The 23,366-nt window shown below is 50.6% G+C and overlaps 2 protein-coding genes across 2 annotated transcripts in view; one reads left to right on the top strand and one right to left on the bottom strand.

Moving 5' to 3' along the window:
• SUPT6H (SPT6 homolog, histone chaperone and transcription elongation factor) overlaps positions 1–19,913 on the top strand; it is a 30,621-nt gene extending 10,708 nt beyond the window's left edge. Inside the window, exons 8-37 of the mRNA XM_069791222.1 lie at positions 560–661; positions 1,166–1,282; positions 1,822–1,911; positions 2,393–2,535; positions 2,801–2,952; positions 3,437–3,535; positions 3,713–3,842; positions 3,949–4,099; positions 4,521–4,675; positions 5,261–5,456; positions 5,797–5,936; positions 6,015–6,132; positions 6,778–6,854; positions 7,031–7,166; positions 7,581–7,718; positions 8,040–8,207; positions 8,736–8,863; positions 9,951–10,158; positions 10,627–10,774; positions 11,029–11,171; positions 11,940–12,080; positions 13,172–13,367; positions 13,502–13,740; positions 14,037–14,150; positions 14,651–14,775; positions 15,268–15,380; positions 15,791–15,868; positions 15,957–16,123; positions 17,520–17,707; positions 17,889–19,913. Of these exons, the coding sequence (XP_069647323.1) occupies positions 560–661; positions 1,166–1,282; positions 1,822–1,911; positions 2,393–2,535; positions 2,801–2,952; positions 3,437–3,535; positions 3,713–3,842; positions 3,949–4,099; positions 4,521–4,675; positions 5,261–5,456; positions 5,797–5,936; positions 6,015–6,132; positions 6,778–6,854; positions 7,031–7,166; positions 7,581–7,718; positions 8,040–8,207; positions 8,736–8,863; positions 9,951–10,158; positions 10,627–10,774; positions 11,029–11,171; positions 11,940–12,080; positions 13,172–13,367; positions 13,502–13,740; positions 14,037–14,150; positions 14,651–14,775; positions 15,268–15,380; positions 15,791–15,868; positions 15,957–16,123; positions 17,520–17,707; positions 17,889–18,075 (4,287 nt within the window). The 3' untranslated portion in view covers positions 18,076–19,913. The remainder of the gene's footprint in view (positions 1–559; positions 662–1,165; positions 1,283–1,821; positions 1,912–2,392; positions 2,536–2,800; positions 2,953–3,436; positions 3,536–3,712; positions 3,843–3,948; positions 4,100–4,520; positions 4,676–5,260; positions 5,457–5,796; positions 5,937–6,014; positions 6,133–6,777; positions 6,855–7,030; positions 7,167–7,580; positions 7,719–8,039; positions 8,208–8,735; positions 8,864–9,950; positions 10,159–10,626; positions 10,775–11,028; positions 11,172–11,939; positions 12,081–13,171; positions 13,368–13,501; positions 13,741–14,036; positions 14,151–14,650; positions 14,776–15,267; positions 15,381–15,790; positions 15,869–15,956; positions 16,124–17,519; positions 17,708–17,888) is intronic.
• Positions 19,914–21,032: 1,119 nt separating this feature from the next.
• On the bottom strand, positions 21,033–23,363 carry PROCA1 (protein interacting with cyclin A1). Its single transcript, XM_069790742.1, has 4 exons — positions 22,966–23,363; positions 21,949–22,081; positions 21,697–21,831; positions 21,033–21,621 (listed from the first exon to the last, which is right to left on the bottom strand). Exons 1-4 carry the CDS (start codon positions 23,129–23,131, stop codon positions 21,099–21,101), a joined length of 957 nt encoding a protein of 318 aa, XP_069646843.1. The 5' UTR covers positions 23,132–23,363; the 3' UTR covers positions 21,033–21,098.
• Positions 23,364–23,366: the final 3 nt, after the last annotated feature.

The following is a 23,366-nucleotide window of genomic DNA, read 5'->3' as shown; positions in this document are numbered from 1 at the left end:
AAGGGAAAGCTGTGTGTAATGTCTTCTGGCCATATGTGGCCTGTTCAGACATTTTGTCATCTTCACGGATGTCAGTGATGATTAGAGCAGGCCTTGTGAAAGAGAATTGGCTGGGACTAAATGCTCAGAGAGGGTTTGGAGCTGCTTTATGTGCTGCTATTCTATGGCTGCAGCAAGAAAAGTGATAACAAGACTAGAACAGGCACAGATAGATTGGAACAGAGCATGTAGCTACAGACCATTTGGGAGTCTGGTAGGAAGTGGGGGTACCCCGACTTGATCATCACAGAAGATTTTGCACCATTGCAGGCCTTTCCACAAGCCTTTGACAGAATTGTTAACTGCTTCTACCTAGTGTAAAGCTGATGCATGCTTCCTGTGTACTCAGAAGATGCAGACGTTGAAGTGCTATCCTCAGCAAAGCCCTGTGGTGTGGAAGGTGCTGAGACCCCATAAGCAACCTGCAGCTCAAAACAATAATTTCCAGGCTTCTTGAAGACATGGTAGCACAAGCCCTGGTGTTGCACATGCCTCTACTCATCCCGTTGTCTTTTCACAGTTGCGATCCATTCCGGTGAAGAATGCTGAAGATGATGAGCTGGAGGAAGAAGCTGACTGGATTTACAGGAATGCATTTGCAACACCCACCATCTCCTTGCAGGTAAAGGACTATGTCTGGGACTTCTCTCCTAAGAGGACTTGAAGGTGCTGCAGATTTCCAGCCTGGAGACGTTGTTCCAGGAGTCTGCTCAGAGGAATGTGGTGCCCAATATACCTTTCTTTCTGGTTTTGAGCAAGTCATTTAACATGCACGTGTCTTTGCTTTCGCATCCATAAAACAGTACAAAAAGGAATGCAGAGAAGTTGCAAGAATATTTGTCAAGAATGATTGAAAGATTTCTGAGCCACTGTGCACTTAGGGCTAAACTAGTATTAGCCAGGATCTGCTTTTAACCATCAGTTACTTTGGCCAGATGCTGCTTCTCTGTTTTCCTTTAAGACAGTCAGGGCTAGGATGCTTCTCTGTGGTCTCTAAGATCACAGCATGCAGCTAAGCCTGCATTGCCAGCTAAAAAGGGACCACCGTTTTCCAGCCTTAGCCTGGGCCAGTCTTTTAGGAGGTCATTTAGGGAATATGATCAACACAGTGTGTTTCTCCTTTTAGGAAAGTTCTGACTACCTCGACCGTGGACAAGCCAGCAGCAGCTTCAGCCGCAAGGGGCCCAGCACCATCCAGAAGATTAAAGAAGCCCTGAACTTCATGAGAAATCAACATTTTGAGGTAATTTGCGACTTGGCTTCATTGTCAAAATAAGGTCTGAGTTCCTGTCTCCTTATTGAGACAAGATCAGCAGAGGGGCTGCTGGAAGCATTTAAGGCAGCAAACTAGAAGGGACTGAGATGCCATACCTGGTTGCCTCTCCTTTGACAAAATGGTGCTTCATTGGAAAGTGCAGCTCATCTTATGTGAGCTGTGGCAATGCAAGTTTTTAAGGCCTATTTGGTGCTATTGTCTTTCCCTGATCCTGAACAAATTGATACTAAACGAGGTGGAGGAATTTCAGAGTTTCTTGAGCCTTGCTTGGTCCATTCAACCTATTCTCTGAGGTGTTGCCTGATGTTGCAGAAGCTTTTTGGTTTATGTGGTGTATTCTTTTGTGGAACGGTCTTAAGAGCTGGGGGCATGGGTTGGTACATCTTCCACACTGCTGCCTCATTAGCTTGTTCTCCCACATGGAACTTCAGCATTATCTGGACTCCTGGCTGCCAGCAACAGCCTGGTCTCCTGCATGGTGGTGATGAGTCTCATTTCTGACCCAGGTCCCATTCATCGCTTTCTACAGAAAGGAGTATGTGGAGCCAGAGCTGCACATCAATGACCTGTGGAGGGTCTGGCAGTGGGATGAGAAGGTGAGGGGTGTTTTCACTGCTTGTTATCCCATCAACATTTAACATGTCTTTCCACCTAGCCTGATACTTTCAGCAGATTTTGTTTTGGCCATGGAGACCTTGTGTGCTTTTTTCACCCACGTTTTTTTGCATGTTTGCTATCATGTGGTGGTAAAGGGTTATCTGACAAAAGAGGATTCAAAACAGTCCTTCCCCTTCACCAAGTTTCTTTTGTCTAGTGACCTCTCCTGGAAGGTTTGCAGGTTCCTTCTCTACTATCAGGTAGATCCAAACCTTGGTTTATTTTTTTTTCTGTTAATATAATCCATCTCTGAGATGAGACCTGCCATGTGTGTCATATCTGGGCTTGGCTGTGGATGACGATTTTGATGATTATTTTTGACAAATATCCCAAGATCCTGGGAGCCCCTGTTTGGGAAGGGAGGAGACAGATGTGACACACCACGATGGTTTCACTGGAATTCTTTTGTTCTCGTTTTAGTGGACCCAGCTGAAGATCCGCAAGCAGAACCTGACACGCCTGTTTGAGAAGATGCAGGCCTATCAGTACGAACAAATCTCTGCTGACCCAGACAAGCCCTTGGCTGATGGAATAAGGGCCCTGGATACTACTGACATGGAGAGGTATGGTGCCATGACTTTATTATATTCGTTCCAAAATGACTTAAAATGTGCGTTAACTTGCCCAAACAGCACAGGCTTTCTGGCCACGGCAGTGCATTGACTTTAGCCTCCCCACAAAGCCAGTAATGAGAAATATTTAAAACTCTTTTGGAAGATGAGCCCAAGTGCTCCTTCTGCCTGACCTGTACTAGGGCAGGTTCCTTAAGCGCTCTGACCATGGCTCTGCTGCAAGCAGGGTGTAACATGCTGGCTTTGCATGCCGTAGGCTGAAGGATGTGCAGTCCATGGACGAGCTGAAGGACGTGTATAATCACTTCCTGCTGTACTATGGGCGAGACATCCCCAAGATGCAGAATGCTGCCAAGGCTGCTCGAAAGAAGCAAAAGCGTATCCGAGAGGATGGTGAAGAGGAGGAAGGTTTGTCCCCAGATTTGATAGTCTCCTAATTGTGGACTGTTTGAAAATCCTGGTTCAAAAGAATAGTAAGAAAGTTTCTTGAAAAGCCCATGTATTTGCACAGAGCATCTCTGCTTTTCACTCTATCTCAAGTTAGTCCCAGGTCTTCCAGGCATCTCTGAAAATTTTTAAAGTTTGCCACACAAGGTGCTGCTTTCCGATGTACTGAATACCACACCTCATGGCAGAGGCCAAAGCAAGGATCAACCACCTTGATGTGTGTTTTAATGTGCAACCCAGCAACTGAAGAGAAGATAGTGTTTTCAGGGTGTTTTTCTAAACCTGAATAATTTTAAGGGTACTGTGACGTTTGAGGTGCGGTTGTGGAATTTAGGGACTCTGTTGCACAATGTAGGTTGTGTTTAATCCCTTTGCTATGCTTCTGACACACTGCAGCTGTCTGGGTGCCTCTAAAGAGGCCTGGCTAAACATATCCTTCCCATAGGTGAAGGGGAGGATGCAGAAGACGATGAGCAGAAAGGGCCTGAGCTGAAGCAGGCTTCCCGTCGGGATATGTACACCATCTGTCAAACAGCTGGGCTGGGTAAGGGCTGTGTTCTGTCATGCTGAGCTTGCAGTGGCCTAGCCTGCATGCTCTTCTGGGTGGTCTGGCTTACACCTGTAGAAGAAGGACTGATAGTTTTGCTCAGTATAAGCTACAATACCCTTGTCCTCATCATTTTTGTGGTTTGGTTTTGTTGTTTTTTTTTTTTTTAATCAGATGGCCTGGCTAAGAAGTTTGGTCTGACACCTGAGCAGTTTGGAGAGAATCTCCGAGACAGTTACCAGCGTCACGAGACAGAGCAGTTTCCTGCAGAGCCCCTGGAACTGGCCAAGGATTATGTGTGTAGGTCAGTGTGGGGGGATCTTTGTGGAGGTCCTGCGGCTGTGACACAAGTGAGGGCATCTGGGGGCATTCTCAAGTCCTAAGCCTTCATGTTGCCTTTTTGCTTTTAGTCAATTCCCAAGCCCTGAAGCTGTGCTGGAAGGAGCCCGGTACATGGTGGCTTTGCAGATAGCCAGGGAGCCTTTGGTCAGGCAGGTCCTGAGGCAGACTTTCCAAGAAAGAGCTAAAATCAACATTTCACCAACCAAAAAGGGGAAGAAGGTAAGGAAGGGAGCTCTGACTCTGTGGGTCAATTCAGGGAAGGCTCTAAATAACACACAAATGTTCATTTTTGCATCTGAAAACTTGTCCCGTGTCAGTGGCAACTCTGAATAAATCTCAGAGCAGCATGTGAGCTGAGCTGTTACACAGGCCAGCTCAGCAGCGTCCTGCATTTTTAGTCTCAGCGTTTCATCAGACCTGATTCTTGCTGTTGAGATGTTGCCTTCCATTATTGGAACAGTCTCTGTTTCTCTGGGACTGGGAACGAATTCTGCTGTGTCCTGCTGGGGAAGGAAATGCAGACTGGCAGGCATAGGGGTGAGAGGGTATTGAATCAAAAACATTGTCTGCCTCAGTATACAGAAGGGTCTTTCTTCATGAATGCCCTGCATGCATGGCGACTGTCTCTCCTCTCTCCCAGGACATTGATGAAGCCCACTATGCCTATTCCTTTAAATACTTGAAGAATAAGCCTGTGAAGGAGCTGCGAGATGACCAGTTCCTGAAAATGAGCCTGGCGGAGGACGAAGCACTGCTCACTATAGATATCAGCATTGACATGAAAGGAGTGGAGGGGTGAGTCCTCACTGGCCGTGCCTTGGCAGAGTTTGTTCATCCAGTGCTGCCGTGCTGTTAGAGCTCCTCTGTAACCCAAACTGCTCCTGGAAGTCAAGGCCTTAAGTCCCTGCACCTTAAGTCAAGCAGCCTCTCAGGGTCTTGGTTTTTTTCTTCATCTTAGTGAAAACTTTAGCAGACATCTGTCTTATTCATTTGAAGGCAAACTCTGAAGCCTTTAGGATTTTTGTGAAAGATGATGCTTGTTTCCCAACCTCCCTCACTGCGTGGTCCTTGGTTCATTCCCTGCACGTCTGAGTAGCCACACTGTGCAATATGGATATGCTGGAGTGGCTGTGGGCTGCCCCGTGTTGCACTGATCAGGCCTGTCTGTGCTGCCAGCGTGGCATTCAGCTGCTATCTGTCTAGCAACGTCGCTTTTGCAGCTAAAGGAGTGTTTGATGGGAGGACTGGCTTTTGACTAAATTTTCCAGGCAGCTTCCTGAGTCTGAGGTGCTGCTATTGCATCCCTGTGCAGGAATCTGCCAGTGATGTCAAAGCAGGTGTTTGGAGCCGTTCTGTATCTCCTCCTCTCATTTCTTGCAGTTACGGTAGCGACCAGACATACTTTGAGGAAATCAAACAGTTCTATTATCGGGATGAGTTCAGCCACCAGGTGCAAGAGTGGAATCGGCAGCGTACGATGGCCATTGAGCGGTCCCTCAACCAGTTCCTCTACGTGCAGATGGCTAAAGAGTTGAAGAACAAGCTGTTGGTGGAGGCCAAGGAGTACGTCCTCAAGGTAAGATGGGGGACAGGTGGGTTTGAGTCAGAGCTGGGTTACAAATGCTAACAGTCCTGCAGCATGCTGGGGATAGCTGCTGACAGGCCGTACACAGGCTCTTGGGAAGGAGGAGGCAGCAGGCAGGGGTTTGAGTCTTTTTCTTTCCCAAGGATGGAGAGAAAAGCAAGTATCTCGGTGGGAGGGAAGATGGGCTCCATGGTACTGGAGACCTCGTCCCAGTCCTGGCAGAATATACTGTCTTGCTGCCTTGAGCATGACCTTCCTTCTGGAGAAGGGCTATGCCAAAGCACCTGCAGTGGATTTTCTCACTCCTCTCTCCCCTTCTCTGTTCTACCAGGCTTGCAGCCGGAAACTGTACAACTGGTTAAAAGTAGCTTCATACCGTCCTGATCAGCAAGTGGAGGAAGACGATGATTTCATGGATGAGAACCAAGGGAAGGGGATTCGGGTGCTAGGCATTGCATTTTCCTCAGCCAGGTAGGAGGAAAGGAATTGCCTCTGGATCCATGTACAGCTTTAGCAGTCCCCCATGTCTGAGCGATCTCTGTTTTGCAGGGACCATCCCGTGTTTTGCGCCCTTGTTAATGGAGAGGGTGAGGTTACAGACTTCCTCCGACTGCCACATTTCACAAAGAGAAGGAACGCCTGGCGTGAGGAAGAGAGGGAAAAGAAGGTAAACCTTGGTGCAGCTATTGTCGAGATGAATGTCTGCACATTGCTTTTGGCACCGTGCAATCCACTGCGGGCTGGAGAGGAATAGTCAGCCTGAAGGCAGCTCAGGCCTTGTCACTCTTGCGTGCAAGAATACTGCCTTTTTCCCACCCTATAACTATTCTGGCAGAACAGTTGCTTCCAGTTAGATTCCAATTCATCTCTTCTGCTCCTCTTACGGGGAGTGGCAGGGCCTTGCCATTCCTGAGTTCTGCTGGTTGGGGGTTTGTGAGTTTCAGTGGTTGCAGCTACAGAATTTTTCTCCCCTTTCCCTGATCACATTATAATAGCGAGAGGCTGTGGGACCTACTGGAGCTTGGGGCAGGCTTTTGACTTCCACTGCCTACTTGGACTGATTTCCTGTAACACCAGAGAGTGATGCCATCAGTCTTTCCACTGCAGAGCTTTCTTTCCTGTTTGTACTTACAGTGGTGAGGAGCTGCAAACCCAGCCTGTGGAAAAGATGTTTAGCCATGTTCATGTCATGGTGGCAGATCAGGGTGACAGTGGGGGAGGATTTGCCCTGTGAAATAGGAACCCAGGACTGGTAGCTAGCTCCGTACAGAAACCATCTAGCTTTTCTGACCTGTCTCACTTCTCTTTCCAGGCTCAGGATATTGAAACCTTGAAAAAATTTCTCCTGAACAAGAAGCCTCACGTGGTGACAATTGCAGGGGAGAACAGGTCAGTCTTTGTGTTCCTTCCACTTCCCAGTCTCTTTGCAGTCCTTTCCTCATGCCTGTCCACATTTCACTGTTTCTGTCTGTGATGTGAGGTAACCCGTTGAGGTTATCTCCCTAAGTGATTCCAGGACCCAGCTTTGCGCTCTCCCCTCAATCCCCTTGGCCATCTGTCCCTAGGGATGCTCAGATGCTGATGGAGGATGTAAAGAGAATTGTTCATGAGCTGGATCAAGGGCAGCAGCTGTCCTCTATCGGAGTGGAGCTGGTGGACAATGAACTGGCTATCCTCTACATGAACAGCAAGAAGTCTGAGGTGAACCTTCTGTTATTCCAGCTTAGTCTGTCACTCATTCATGCTGTGTCATCCTCCATTTGTTGTGCTGCCTTGCGTCATTGGCTGCCTCATGTGATCCATCTAGACAGTGACGTACTGATCTTTGGATCAAGGCAAAACATCTTATTTAGGCTTCCCTGAAGAGATCAGCACCAGCAGAGGTACAAAGTAGATATTGATGTAGTCTGAAATCAATCTTGCTCAGCTGAGTGAGTGAGGTTGTTTCACTCCTAGTTGCAGCAGAGCTCCTGGGAGCCTTTAACCTCAGCTCTCTTTGCCCCAAGCACCAAATGCTTCCCTTGTTCCAGTCCCTGTCTGATGTGTGTTTGCTGCTTGTGCTACAAAGTATGAAAACACCATCAGGCTTTTCCCTGATTCTCTGGCCTCTTGCAGAATGAGTTCCGGGATTACCCACCTTTGCTGCGTCAAGCCGTTTCCCTTGCTCGCCGTATTCAGGACCCCCTCATAGAGTTTGCCCAGGTCTGCAGCTCCGATGAGGATATTCTCTGCCTGAAACTCCACCCTCTGCAGGTAACTTTTCCGTGTGAGATCCTTGGCCAAGGAAGATCCTTCTCTGCAAGAGAAAGTGGCCTGGGACAGTTTGCTGTCAAAGAAAAGTATTCCAAATTGAACTGGTGCAAGTTCTGCCTGTTCTATGCCATATTCGGGCTATACAGCACCTTTTTTTGCCTCCTTTAGCTCACCTGCCTGCTGCCTTTAGGCTGCTCTCAGGGGTAACTCTGAGGTGCAGTACAGCTCCTGAGAGCCAGTGTGTTGGGTTTGGCTCAGCTTGCTTATGGCAAAGTGTTGTGCGCATCTCCGTGCGAGGCTAACGCCTCTCCTTTCTGTCAGGAGCACGTGGTGAAGGAGGAACTGCTGAATGCCCTCTACTGCGAATTCATAAACCGTGTGAATGAGGTGGGAGTGGATGTCAATCGGGCGATTGCTCACCCTCACAGCCAGGCTTTGCTGCAGTATGTGTGTGGCCTGGGACCACGCAAAGGCACTCATCTGCTAAAGGTAAGAAGGCTTCTGTCCCTGCCTACAAAAACTGTGCATCACCAATAATGTGTGAGTTGGCCTGATGGCAGTGCTGTCACGAGATGAGTCAGGGTCCCGTGTGCCAGATGCAGCTGACAGCTTCGTTGACGTGTGTTTTAGTATGTATTATCTCACTGCGCCTAACCCCAAAGATGTGCATGGACTTACGTCCTTGATAGACCCAAGCAACTCAGCAGATCTGTCAATCCTAGCTAGCTTCTGAACCCACAGGAACGGATGTGCTGTTACTGTATCAAGACGCCTCCATACTGTAGAAAACACAAGGCAAAAAGCCAATGCTTTTCCTGAGAGTTGGAGGCGTTCCATGTGGAGTCATCTCCTCTCATACAACATTGAGACACGGGCAGGGGGCAACAACTTATGAGTTGTGATGGGCTCAATTGTGTCAGATGCTTTGAACACTGCAGTGTCCAGTGTGAGTCCTCTGCTTTTCCTGGAGAACCCTTGTGTTTGAATACCAAGGCTTATACTATTACCTTTCTGCAGATCTTAAAACAAAACAACACACGTCTGGAGAACAGGACCCAGCTGGTTACGATGTGTCACATGGGACCCAAGGTGTTTATCAACTGTGCCGGCTTTATCAAAATTGACACAGCATCGCTGGGCGATAGGTGGGTATTGGGTTGCATTCAATGTTGTACAGGGCATGGAGTTAGCATGAGTGACAGGCTGAAGCAATCATATTCTGTGGAATCCATGTTCCCAGAAGTTTATGTGTGGCCCCTCTGATCACTGGCCAAGTTCAGGTATTGCTGGTTATTAATCTGAGTCTTAAGGGCAGCTAAATTCACACAGCGGTGCAAGCTGCAGAACATTAATTATATAGCTTGCTATGGCTTGAAAGACCCTTTGTGATCAAGAGGAACTAAACTGAAAACAGTTGTTCCCCAACATAGTCGTCGTGCGTGTCTGTCAGTAACCCCTGTGCACTTTTGCTTAGTTTCTGCCTAGTCCCACCATCAGTATTTTATTTTTCTAAAGTTTCAAACTTGAGGCATAACTTGGCAATTTAGCTTCCTCTTAAACTAGTAGCAATACTGGGAAGTTTGTAGACCACTAGGTTACTGGTAACTAAACAAGAGAGAGGTGTTTGGAAGACAGCGATACTAGTTTCTAAATCTCTGACTGCTTTGCACAGAAAGGTCACTTGTTGGAAACGTCCTTTCTCTAGGTTTGGCACAGTATGCTTTTTGCCTTTGAAAAGCATGTCTGAGAAAGGACACCCAGCTGAATCCTTACACTGAGTGATGCAACCCCACTAGGTCCCTGGTTCTTGCAGGATACAAGTCCCAGAGATGCAGGGGGCAAAGTGTAGACTCATCCAAAGAGCTAGATGCAGATGGCTGCACTGCCAGTTGGCAACACTTAATTTGTATGAGGAGAGAAACTGTAGAGAGCTGTGTGCTCATAGAGTAGCTATAGTACATAGAGTGATCAAATCTACCTAGCATCCAAAATGCCTGGCTGTATCTTTGCAGTGCAGGAGCTGCAGACTGGAATTTGTCACGTCTTGCCCTGGCTCCTGTTGATTTAGCACTGAAGAATTCACTGTGTCCTTTTTTAGAGTAGTTTGTTCCATGGAGGTCAACTGTGGCAAAGCAGCCACACAGCCAACAGTGTGCTTTATTACTGAGCTGGAGGAGGTGATTTTGAACCCTGCAGAGTCCTTATCTGAACATTGCTTTGGTTTTATTTCAGTACTGATTCCTACATCGAAGTCCTAGATGGGTCTAGGGTCCATCCTGAAACCTATGAATGGGCAAGAAAAATGGCAGTGGATGCCTTAGAATACGATGAGTCGGCAGAGGATGCTAATCCCGCAGGAGCTCTAGAGGAGATCTTAGAAAACCCTGAGCGTCTGAAAGACCTGGATCTTGATGCCTTTGCTGAAGAACTGGAAAGACAGGTGCACTGAGGGTTCCTGGTGCTGAAAAACAGAAGCTTTGCTGTCCAGCTCAGTTTCTTAAGTTTTATAGCTGGTGACCCTTATCCTTTTTAGGAGCTGAGCATTTAGCTGTTGCCGTTGTAAAATGTATGAACAGCCATGATGAGTATTCAGTGTCTGACAATGGCATGTAGTAAACGGTTACAGAATGTGCACTTGGGGCAGAGGGAGGAAGGAGGCAGGAGACAGCAATTAGACCGTTTAAGCCGTTCTCCCTGAAATTATCTAACTTTTTTCTGAATGTATTGGTACTTTTGACCTCTTCAACATCCTGTGACTGAGTTCTACAGTTTGATGGTACCCTGTACATTCCTCTCTTTTAAATTTGCTGTTTGATAAGTTCCTTGAGTTTTTTCATAACTTACACTGGATTCCCTACTCGCCTCCTTCCTGCTGCTCATGGCTTTATAACCTTTGAATACCACACAGGGCTACGGTGACAAGCATATCACTTTATATGACATTCGAGCTGAGCTAAGCTGCAGGTACAAGGACCTGAGAACCCCATACCGTTCTCCAAACACAGAAGAGGTCTTCAATATGCTGACCAAAGAAACTCCAGAGACTTTTTATATAGGTACATCCCCATTTACATCCCTGGTTTCTGTCATCCTAAGTTGACTTAGGATGTGTAAAGGTGGGGCAGAGGGGGATCTTGGTGAGCGTGATGTTGGGATGGTGCTACGGTTGCATGTACGTGAAGCAGCTTTTCAAGTACCTGGGTAGTATCCTAACATTTTCATGCACAACTACCTTAGGTCAAGGGAACTGCCCAGCCTGGCAGTTGGCTTTAAGTTTTTCATTCTTTCCTTCTCTCCCACCACATCACAGGTAAAATGATCATCTGCAATGTGACTGGGATAGCCCACAGGCGGCCACAAGGAGAAAGCTATGACCAGGCAATACGGAATGATGAAACTGGCCTTTGGCAGTGTCCTTTCTGTCAGCAGGATAACTTTCCAGAGCTCAGCGAGGTGGGGCTGCTTCTCCTAATGGGCCTGCCTTTGTCAGGAGTCTGCTGTCAGCAGGCTTGAGTGTTTTGTAGGTTCTTGGGAGACAAGGTATCACAGCCCAGATTGTGCCTGCAGTGCCCCAGGATCCCAAACTGAATGTGGCCTTTGGCTGCAAATATAATCTGTTCCACTTTTGACTAATTGCTTCAGTATCGATTTGACAGGTCCTTTATGACTACATTATGGATGTTAGTGAACAGGGCTAGGAGTGAAATGGACCTGGAGCTAAGCTGACCAGTTCTTTGCAAATACATAAAGCAGGCTTGTTTGTGGTCTAGGATTGTGTTTTATGCAGAGAAGCTGCCCGTGACACTGAGAACAGAAGGTTGTTCTACCACCTTCTCAATTAAGAACTTATCTGGACTCCCTGCTGCTTAATGCAGCTGTACTTTAGGTCTCTTCTAAACACTGCTGAATTCCAGCCTTGGTAATCCATGACTTTAAAACCCTATAGCGTTCATTAGAAACCAGCCCTAGCTGCAGGCTTGTGTTCAGGATCTAAAAATGTTCTGACCTTCCTGGTTACAAAGCCCCATAAGTTGAGCAGAACTGAAGTAGGAATATTGTGTTACTGGGTAGCATTCACTGAAGTCCTCTGTCCCCTGCCCTTCCACATGTTTCTGCTGGCAGCACCACTTTGCTGACACAGCTTTTAGACTGGTTTGAGTGTGAGCTGCCAGGGCTATTTTGTTTCCACGCTGAATGACTTTTACTTTTGCCTTGCTCAAGGTTTGGAACCACTTTGACAGCGGTTCCTGCCCAGGTCAGGCCATCGGAGTGAAGACACGTCTGGATAATGGTGTCGCTGGCTTCATCCCAACAAAATTTCTTAGTGACAAGGTAGTCAAGCGGCCAGAAGAAAGAGTGAAGGTATGAAAGCAGTGGATTTCCACATAACCAGCAAGAGCTGGAAGAGCATGGAGCCGATACCAAAGATTCAGAGTTTGGTTAATAACACTGTTACCTAATGACTTTTCAAACCTTATTTTTATTTAAGGACTTTAAATCAGCAGCGAGTTCAGGTTCTGGTTAGTGTTGTTCTCCCACAGTGCAAATCTCTCTTGGCAGCTGGTGGGAACCATGTTAATCAGTTAACATGTTGCACTACAGGAGGATTTATTATAGTCTGGCTAAAGTCTGGGTTTAGGAGACCAGAAGGCATTCTAATGCAGAGCTGCCCTTTGTTTCTGACTTTCTAAAGAGTTCATGGAACTGCTGTTAGATATGCAAAGGTCACTTTCCCTCTCTCATAGCTTTTTCTTCTGTCTTAGTTCATTTGTGGAGGTCATCAGTTACTGGTCTTGCTCAGGAGAGGGATTGGTGTTCCGAAAGAAACAGAATCGCATATTTTTATCACATGATAAAATAGAGGTTTAACATCTTTTCTGTCCTTTGGGGTTGCCCAGACAGCCCATGCAGGTGATTGATAATCCTGTAAGCTCAGAGGTTTCTTAGCATTTCTTTAAAGAGTCATTAACTTCAGCACGGTTAACTGGACTAAGACATTGCGGTTTTTGTGGTGGAATTTTCTGTTTCCCATTTTATTAGGGCAGTCCTTTGGGTGCCTTCCACTCTGTTTCTGAACAGACTTAACTGCTTTCTCGCACATCTTGAAGTCCAGTTTTGCTGCTCCCGTTGTTAAAGATAAGTAAAATAGCAAACTTAATTGTCCTCAGCCTCCAGACATGCAGTTTTCTGTGTGTTATGGGGCATAGGTAGTAGACATGCTGGACAACTGCCTGTTTTCCTTTAATCCCTTTTGATTCTAGTCAACTTGGGGATCAGTTGTTTTTTGTTTCGTATGGAATGATCCCTTTTAAAGGTTGTATCAGTCTGAAGTAGGTGAGGTAATTTGTACCTCCTTATTGTCAGCGTGACCCCACACAGATTGCTCTGTAGCGCAGGGAGGTTGGCGTATCAGCCAAACCCACTGATCAGCTTTTCCTGCCCCTTTCTTGTAGGTGGGAATGACTGTTCACTGCAGGATTATGAAGATTGACATTGAGAAGTTCAGCGCAGACCTGACCTGCAGGACCTCAGACCTGATGGATAAGAACAATGAGTGGAAACTGCCTAAAGACACCTACTACGACTTTGACTCTGAGGCAGCAGATCACAAACAGGAAGAAGACCTGAAAAGAAAGCAGCAGCGGACAAGTGAGTCTCTAATTTTTCTCTCCCTTGTAATGCCAGCCTTCCCAGGGCGCTTCAGGAGAATAAGCCCAATTAGACATATAATTCCAATAAAGCAGTTCCTCTTGGAAGCCTAAACACTCCATTTTGTCCCCTAGCGTACATCAAGAGAGTGATTGCTCACCCATCATTCCACAACATTAGCTTCAAGCAAGCAGAGAAGATGATGGAGACTATGGACCAAGGGGATGTGATTATTCGGCCAAGTAGCAAAGGGGAGAACCACCTGACTGTCACCTGGAAGGTGAACGATGGGATTTACCAGCATGTGGATGTCCGAGAAGAGGGCAAGGAGAATGCCTTTAGCCTGGGCTCCACGCTTTGGATTAACACAGAGGTAAGAGCCCTGCAGAGCATGCCTGGGAAGGAGTTGGTGGGGAAGCAGAAGCACCTGTTTGGCAGGGACAGGCTGGCACATCCTTTCTGTCCTTGCAGCTGCTTTCAGACTGTTGGAGAGTTACTTCCGTTGCAGTTCTCCAGATTCTTGGACAATACTCAGCGCTCCATTTTTATTTTTTTCCCCTCAAAGCATCCAGCCTTGCTGTGCAGACTGTATGGCTGAGAGCTGTATACTAGAATAAGAGTTCCTCATCATGCACCCTAAATACCTCTTTAAATGTGTTTTGTTCAAAGGAATTTGAAGACCTGGATGAAATTGTTGCACGCTATGTCCAGCCAATGGCTTCTTTTGCCAGAGACCTGTTGAATCACAAATACTATCAGGACTGCAACGGTGGAGACAAGAAGGTAAGCCTGTCCTGAGATGTGGTAGCTTCTGTAGGAGATGTAGGAGCATTATATAAATTTCTTTGCCGCAGGACAGGTCTTAAACTCTTTCTGTCTGGCATGAGCTGCTGCTGGAGTGAGCTCTCTGATCTTCTTGTATCTTGAGGCTTGGCAGTCACTTTCCAGCTGTAGGTCTCGCGGGGATTTTGTCTGGGAGCAGTGGAGTTAGGAGACAAATGGGAGTATTGTGTGCTAGAGCGGTGTGCCAGAGCAGCAAAGGGTTGCCCTTTCAGCAAATATCACTGAAAGGAGAGTAACTGGCTTTTTGTGATCTGGTGACATTTGTGCACCAACCCTGTGCAGAAATGGTGCAGTTGGTGGTCCTTGTTGGATTGCTAACATCAGGGCTTGGGGGGGGAAAAGGGCTAACCACAACATGGAGGGAGATAGCCATAGGCTCTGCGTGTTGCTGAAAATGTAGGCTCTCCTTGAGCATTTCTCTTCTTTCTCTCTCTAATTAGAAGCTGGAAGAGCTGCTGATAAAGACCAAGAAAGAGAAGCCAACATTTATTCCCTACTTTATCAGTGCCTGTAAAGATCTACCTGGCAAATTCCTCTTGGGATATCAGCCTCGAGGCAAACCAAGGTAAGTGAGAGGGAAGCCCAGCATCTGCAGCTGAGTACTGCCAGTACCACACCTCAGCTTATTGCTGCTAGTTTTGATTCTAGCTCTGTCAGTATCCCCATAAGTCATCCCTCCCTTTACCCAGGGTTTGGCCTCGTGACAGTAGAGGACCCATGTCTAGCAGTAAATCTCACTCAGGAGACTCCTGTGTTTCTAACTAGCTGGCTGCTACAAGCAGTACTGCCCTGTGCTGGGGATGTCACAGGAGTATAGGCAATGATTGATAGATTTTGCATGGAAAGGCATGGTATTTTGGAGCAATTGTTTGAAAATAAAATGAAAGTGTCTTGGGTAGGTCTATCTGTTCATTATCAGTACGGCCATTGCCAGAGTTTGTAGGCCATGCCTGTTCTGACTGTGCCCTGTTACTGTGAGGGTGCTGTACAGCGGCAGGTATGGCTCTGAAGCAGCCTGTGATCTCTTGTGCTTTCCTGCATTCACTGCTTCTCACAGGATAGAGTATGTGACAGTGACGCCAGAAGGATTCCGCTACCGGGGCCAGGTCTTCCCTACTGTGAATGGACTCTTCCGATGGTTTAAGGATCATTATCAGGACCCTGTTCCAGGTGAGCACCGCAAAACCTGAGTGCCTCAGCTGTTTGTTTCCTGGGTGTCACACAATAGGGACAGTTATTAAAGGACAATGTCATGTTCTTTGTCCCTGAAATGTGTCCTAGGATTTTCTATATGTAGGAAGTTTCAAAGCAACACTCAAGTGTTTGGCTTCCATGGACCTACTGAGAGCTCTCCTGAGAGTTAATCTTTCAGCCAAGCAGGCCATGCAGCAAAGGCTGGGCTTGTCCCTTTCCTCTCCCTTAGCCTACCCCACCATACAAGCCTGCACACACCATTCCGTGGTAACATAGCATCTTGCCAGTACAAGTGTTGCCTGCATTTTTTCAAATCCTGAGTTTCAGGTCAATAACTGCTCTTCTAGGAGAACTAATCTATCTCTCTTGGTTTGTGTGTTATACAGGTATTACCCCCAGCAGTAGCAGTCGGACCAGGACTCCAGCCTCCATTAATGCTACTCCAGCTAACATTAACCTGGCAGGTCAGTGCAGGCCTTTGCTGGTTGGAATTGGGATGAAAGCTCCTTCTCCAGGCTCCACTTTGTCTAACGTGATGGGTCTTCCTTGCAGACCTGACCCGTGCAGTGAACGCTCTACCGCAGAACATGACTTCCCAGATGTTCAGTGCCATCGCTGCTGTGACAGGACAGGGACAGAACCCAAATGCCACCCCTGCTCAGTGGGCATCCAGTCAGTACGGCTATGGAGGCAGCGGAGGCGGCGGCAGCGCTTACCATGTAGGTGTCACTTAAGTTTCTGACAGGAGGTGCTGCGTGGCTTTTCCTTGCTGCTAGAAACCATCCCATGGGGGCTTTAAGTAACCCTAAGGAGTTACTCATTGCCTGGGACCATCCAGTCCTAGTTGTGTACCCATGGTGCTGCACAGGGGAGCCTGGCTGGATTCTTGGACTGTGTTTCTTCTTGCCTCCTGTGGCTGAGGAAATGGGGCATGTAATACAGCCCTGCTCTGGGGAGAGTTGAAGCAAGTAGCAAATTGGTCTGGCCCCCAAGGAATGTGGCAGGGTGGAGAGGCGGGATCCAGCGGTGAGGGCACACAGCCTTCTGATTGTGCCCCTGAATTGGCAACGTGAGCTGCCAGTGGAAGAGATTAGCTGTGAAACTATGCGCTGAGTTTGCAGGGCTTTTCAGCTCAGCGTGCTAATCTCTGAGCTGCACCAGCAGGCGAACACCTCAGCCTGACCGAACACCCAGAGGCTTTGCAGGGAATAAGATGGAATTGGACAGTTTTGGCTCACACTGAAGCCTTTCCTCGTGTGCTGGTGCCTATCTCTTCCCAGTCCGCACTGCCAGTTCACCAGCTGACACGGAGGCTAAATCCAGCTGCAGAGGGACTGAGGTGCCTGGATACAAAAACCACACCCAGCTGTTAGAAAGACCTAATGAAGAGGTGCTGCAAGACAAGGCTTGCAGGGAGGAGTGATCCTCTTTTAGACCACCTTGGGAGGCTTTCACAGAGTTTGGCACAGTAAATGCTGAGCTGGGGATAGGCAGGGACTGTGGATAACCCAATGTATTAATCATCAAGACAATCTGAAGGAAAAGGGAGGTGAACACTTGGAGGCAAAGAGTCTAAGCGCTGCACTGGACAAATAGTGAGCCAGCCAGCTTTGGATGGGGGAAGAAGCCATCTCGGGAGCTGCTGTGCCTTCTCTGCAGCCCACAGGGGAGGAATTCATCTGTTCTTCATGCCTGCTGCAGGACGTCATTTCTGCTAGCTTGCCCGAAGTGTCTCTTGTGCCTGTCTTTTGCAGCCCTTACCTTTGCTTGGCTTAAGCATCTCCCCTGGTACCCTGTGTGGGGTGAACAAGGAAGGCAGGCTGTGGTGGCCCTGCTGACCCACGTTGGGTGGGCGATCAGGGCCTCTCAGGGAAACAAATGTCCTGTGCTCAGCAGGGTGTTGCTCCTTCTGCCCTGCAGCCCCCCATTCCCTGGGCAATGGTCACTGCAAACACCTCCTTGCCCACATGAGGGGCTCCAGCAGGGCTGGGACTGTGCAGCAAAGACATGCACCAGCCTCCTGGGCGAGTAGGGCAATGCAGAGCACACCAGAACTCTTCCCCACAGCCTAGCAGGGTTTGTCCTCTGTCCCCTAACGGTATCTGCTCTCTGCAGGTCTTCACGACTCCAGCACAGCAACCGGTGGCCACCCCTCTGATGACCCCCAGTTACTCCTACACTACCCCCAGCCAGCCAATTACAACGCCCCAATACCAGCTCCAGGCCAACACCACACCCCAGTCCACCCAGTCCCAGACACAGTCGCAGCCATCGTCCAGCTCCAGGCAGAGGCAGCAGCCAAAGTGAGTGTCTCTGGTGCTGGGTACATGGATCCATCTGTGTCCCGTCTTGATTGCTTTTGTTGATTTTTGTGGAACCAGCATGGTGGGGTTACCTTGCACCTTCCTGCATGGGACCCTTGTGGAGGGAGGGCAGGGAAGCTCTCCCGCTAGCATGTCTCACTTTCCGCCTGTGTTGTTTCAGGACCAACAGTCACGCTGCGATCGACTGGGGAAAGATGGCCGAGCAGTGGCTCCAGGAGAAGGAGGCCGAAAGGAGGAAACAGAAGCAGAGGTTGACTCCTCGCCCATCTCCCAGCCCCATGATCGAAAGCACGCCCATGTCCATCGCTGGGGACGCCACGCCGCTGCTGGATGAGATGGATCGATAGGCTGTGCTGGACCTGACCCGTAACCTCCGTACCCTTCTCTAGGAAGGGGAAGGGAGAGTGAACAGTTGAAAACAACTTCCCTTCCCTTAGCCACATTAACTCCTGTTTTATACGTCGTGAGATGGTGGGAAATGACTCTTGGTGACATGCACCTGAGCAAATGAATAGACTTGGCAGGGCTGGTCTAAACACATATACTATATATATAAATATATCATAGGAAGGGAAGCTGCAGCGGCCTCCGTGTTCCAGGCCCTGGTTCACCACTTTGGAAGCTCGGCAAAGTAATTATGAGGTCAAACGAGTCTGTCCTTGTACATGTACAGCAGTCTGCTTTCACCGCAAAGACTAGGAAGCAAACGTAGCTGAAAGTGCAGACCATTGGCCTGGAGTGAGCCTGTTTCATTTGGATTCTCCCAAACCCTGACTGTCACCTCTTCTTGTCCTGGGAGCACAAAGTCATGGGGGTTGTGACAAGCAAACCGGAGTTCTCAAAAAGCTTCTGTTGTTGTTTGCTCCATGTCTTCATGCGTAACAGGCTCTGCGGAGTCTGTGCCAACCCCCAGCTGTGTTCGTAGGGGTCTAGCACAGCAGCTCCGGGGCTTGGGGTCTTGCTGGAGAGGAACGCAGCTGTCGTACCAAAGGCTTGCTCTCTCCTCTGGCTTATTTTGGAACAATATTTATTTAGTTTTGATTATTATTTTTTTTAATCAGACTGCGAAGCAAAACGCCAGCCAACGGCAGCTTTCCTGAGCGCAGGACAGACGTGGGCTAAAATGCTGCAAGAACAGCCGCTCCTATGGTGGAGAACGCAAAGCAGCTGGGAGTGCATGGCATCCTCCTCCGTATCCGCTTAACCCTGCCCAGTTGTAACCAAGAGGGGTGAATAAATAGTTTCTACTGAACGCTAGTTGAGAGGTTTTCTGCCTGCACCCTGTGCTGCCTGCCTGCCCTCTCCTCTTAGCAGTGGATTTGCTTAGAAGCAGAGTTCAGTGGTGAAAGTCGATGCTCCTTCTTCCTTTGTTGCTTGGAGTTGCCCTCTGTGTGCTGAAACTTTCACAGAGAAGCTGATTTCTGTTGAGCTGATAATAATGTTTTGTTCTGAATGCGTTGTATAGAGACATCACACTGACATCCGGGGCACCGCTCGGAGGCCCACGTCTCTCTGGCTGGGAGAAGTACTGGGGGGCCAGGGAGGAGGGCAGGTAGCGCAGATAGCTTCGGTCATGTCAGAAACAGCCCACTGCAGTGTTGCAAAGCGACTGCCAGCACTGAGAGCCATTTCTGAACTGGAAAGTTCCTGCTGCACACACTTTCCTCTCTCCTGCTTTGTTAGCAGGGATTTTCTATGGAAGCAGAGTCTTTGTTCCTTCCAAGTGCTCCTGGTTAGCCTCCTCTCGCTAGGAAATGAGCAAGAACAGCAGATCTTAAGAAACAAAGGTCTTCTTTGCATGTAAATGCTCCTGAAGAATGGCAGCAACCCGGGAGACAAAGCAAAGCTGTTTCCACAGAGAAATGCAGGTCCTGGCTTCCTTGCCATCTCCTCAGCAGTATTGGGGGGCTGACAGTCGTGTTCCTCCCCTGCAACTGCGCAGGCCAGGCTGGAGGACCATGCGCCGGGGCCCATGGCTGCTGTAGGTTGCAGGTGTACTAACCTTACACTATTTTTTTATTTTATCAAAATCTGTATGACAGGAATTTGACTGGGAGCAGCTCCTTACCAGGGATGTGTCGGACCTGTACAGGGAGGGGCTAGTTGTGTGTTGTCAGCTCTCCTTTTTGGCCGTCTTTGTTTTTAGTTTTCCCTTACCGTCAATAAAAATTCTACTTTTGGGAAACTGCCTGCATGCCACATGTCTGTGCTTCCTGCTATGACGCTGTGGTCGCCGCAAGGACTTTGCGCCCATTAGCAGTGCTTGAGAGTGTGCGATGCCTCGCTACAACCTTGGTATTTCCCCCTGGGCTCTTGTGGTCCGCTTATTTCTTATTTTGGGGAGTTGGGATTGCACCACATGATCCTCCGGGAACAGTAGGGGTTGCATGGGGCATCTCTGCTCTCCGGGCCTCGGTGCTGCCTGATCTCCCAAGTCTGTGTCGTGGCAAAACAGGAGACAGCACTCAGCTCCCGTTGCTCCAGCTTTTTCCAATTCTGGAATTTGGTGCTGGTGCAGGAAGGTCTTTCTACCGGCCTCACCGGGTAGGAGAGGGGCCACTGTGTCCAGCTGCATTTCTCACTCGGAAGCCCATTCCTGGAGTTGGTGGCAATGCCTTATCTCTGGGCTCTGCCCTCAAAGTCTTCACTATAGGAGCCCAGTTATGGGCAAAGGGAACAAGTCGGGCTGTGATCACCATCTGCCAGGCAGGGACACAGGCAGCTTGCCCTGCCCCTGCCTCTCCCCAGGGCAGCATCTGCTTTTGTCCCAGGGCTGGAAAAGCTTCTATTGTCCCACTCCAAAGAGCTCTTGTATGGCATTTGAGGAGCCTCTGGGGAGGGATGAGGCCCCAGTTCCTCCTAGCGCAACCATCACTGCCATTGCTGGGGGCTGGAGAAGGAGTCAGTGGTGGCGTGGGAGCACTGGGAAAAGGCAGCGGGTTAAGCAGAGGAGAGAGCTGGGGTGGTGTGATTCATTAACTGGTCCTCCAGAGAAATACAACCCTGGGGAGCTGGAGCTCAACCCCTCTGCAGCAGGGGAGATAAAATCAGGGCTCTGCCCTGTGCCAGCATGGGGACAGGACCTATGTCCCCAGCCAGAGCAGCAACTCGCAGTCCCCAATGCCCAGGAAGATGACATGAGCTGGTGGGAGCGGTGAGGAACAGCTCAAACCCACTCGCTACCCACCCGGCTCCGGGTGCTTCCCCTCCCACAGCCCCGCAAGCAGGACCAGCCCCGGGATCGCCCCTGGATCCCACGGTGTGATCCTTTCTCCCCCATGAAGATGGGGCCGAGGCTGCACCATCTGCTCGAGTGACCAACTTTATTACACAGCCAAGACCTGCAAGGGGGGAGTCAGGGCCCCAGCTCTCATGCAGGCTCTGCCTCAGCTTTGCTTTTCAGCCTCTTCTTTCTGTTTCTCTCCTTCCTCCTCTTCTTCCCGCTGGTGGTGGGGACCGAGGATGGGGTGGCCAGCGCTGGGTCCCTGCCCAAGCCCTCCCAGGCCGGGGCATCGCTCAGGATGGCATTGGCCGCTTCCCCCAAGTCTGGCAGCGGGGCCCAGGGGTCCTGCCCCACAGTGGGATGAGCGGGGGCAGCGGCTGCAGGATGGCTCGGCTCCCTGTTTTTGGAAAGGCCTTTCTTTTTCAGACCTTTTCCCTTCTTTTTATCTTTCTTCTTCCCCTTCCTCTCTTTCTTGGCTGCTTTGGGGCGGGACAGCGGGCGGGCGGGCGTGTGATGCTCCACAGGGACAGCTCCTCCACCCGCGCTGCTCCACGGGGGGCTCAGAGGGACCCCCCGAGGCCTCGCTGCCCGGTCGATCAGCTCCCCGCCGAACTCATACAGCACCGGCTCCTTGGGCACCGCGATGGCCACCGTGTTGTACGCCTTGCACCTGCAGAGAGCGGGGTGAGGCGAGCCCCGGCGGGGCCGGGGAGGGGTGCCGGTCCCCGTGGTGGGGAGCACTCACCAGACGTAGAGGTAGGGCTCCACGCACTCCTCCTTGTAGGCGAACTCGAAGCAGGGCACCTGGATGACGTTGAAGAAGGCCTGGCCCACCACCCGCGAGGCTGTGTCGTTCACCTGCCGCAGGCACTCCTTCAACCTGCCGTGGGGCAGAGCTGGGGTGAGGAGGAGCCGGGGGGGGCTGCCAGAGGGGCTGGGACCCCCCTCCCAGGATGTAGGGATGCTGCGGGGCACGGTCGGGTGCTGGGACGCTCACCTGCGGTCACAGTCGCAGTGGCTGATGGTGTGCCAGCGCAGGTTGCGGTACCCATAGCGGGCGGTGAAGGGGTGGATGACGTGCTGGCAGTGGTCATGGTCCCGGCAGCACCGGTCCGTGTCCCGGTGTTCCCCTGGAGGGAAGGCGCGGGGTGCAGGCAGGGCTGGGGGGGCCTGCACGCGTGGGCTGGGGCTAGATGGGGCTGGGATCGGGGCTGCACTGGGCTAAGATTGGGATCAGAGTTGGATCGGACTGAGACAGGACTGGGATCAGGCTGGGATGGGTAGGGGCTGGGACTGGACCGGCACTTGGATGGGGACAAGGCTTGCCCTGGGATGGGGACTGGGCCTGCACCAGCACCACGGTGGGGATGAGACTGGGACTAGGCTGGGATCAGGATGGGGACCAGGACTGGACCAGGACCAAGAGAGGGACTAGGCTGGGATCAGCACAGGGACTGGGAGTGGACCAGGTTGGACCAGCAGTGGGATGGAGACCAGAATGGGAGCAGGATGGACCAGGGATCAGGCTGGGGACAGACGGTGGATCAGAACTGGACCAGCACCATGATGGGAACAATGACGGGACCAGTGTGGGGACCAGGATGGGTCAGCTCTGTGATGGGGAGTGGACAGAGGCGAACTGGGACTGGACTGGCACTGGGGTGGACTGAACTGGGACAGACAGGGACTGAACTAGCATGGGGATGGGATGGGATGGGATGGGAAGGGAAGGGAAGGGAAGGGAAGGGAAGGGAAGGGAAGGGAAGGGAAGAGATGGAATGGGAAGGGAAGGGAATGGGAAGGGAAGAGATGGAATGGGAAGGGAAGGGAAAGGGAAGGGAAGGGATGGAATGGGAAGAGAAGGGAAGGGAAGAGATGGAATGGGAAGGGAAGGGAGGGAATGGGAAGGGAAGGGAAGGAAAGGGAAGGGAAGGGAAGGGAAGGGAAGGGAAGGGAAGGGAAGGGAAGGGAAGGGAAGGGAAGGGAAAGGTAGCAGCGGCCCCGCCGCCCTTACCCAGCTGCTCGTAAGCATCAGCGTTGCTGCCCGCGCCACACCACAGCGTCCCGGGGTAGGTGAGCCCTCGGCGGGCGCGGGACCGTCCCGGCGGGGCCGCTCCGGGGCCGGCTGCCAGGAGGAGGAGGAGGAGGAGGAGGCGGCAGAGCAGCCCCGGGACTCCCATGGCACCGCCGGTCACCGCGGGGCTACCACGGCACGGAGGGGCCCGGCGAGCCGGGCTGCCGTGAGCGGCTGCCCGGAGGGGTTACCCCTCCCGGTGGGGCCGGGCCCCGTTGCTGTGGCAGCCGGTGGGGTGATGTGCCGGGGGCCGGTAACGAGGCGGCCCCGAGGCTCCCGCCCCGTGACGTGCCGGCCCCCCGCACGGCCCCCGGCCCCGGAGCGGCCCCCGACGCGAGAAC

This window comes from Haliaeetus albicilla, chromosome 9, assembly GCF_947461875.1.
Source record: "Haliaeetus albicilla chromosome 9, bHalAlb1.1, whole genome shotgun sequence".
Lineage (NCBI taxonomy): Eukaryota > Metazoa > Chordata > Aves > Accipitriformes > Accipitridae > Haliaeetus > Haliaeetus albicilla.
This window is presented reverse-complemented; position numbering and strand designations above follow the sequence as displayed.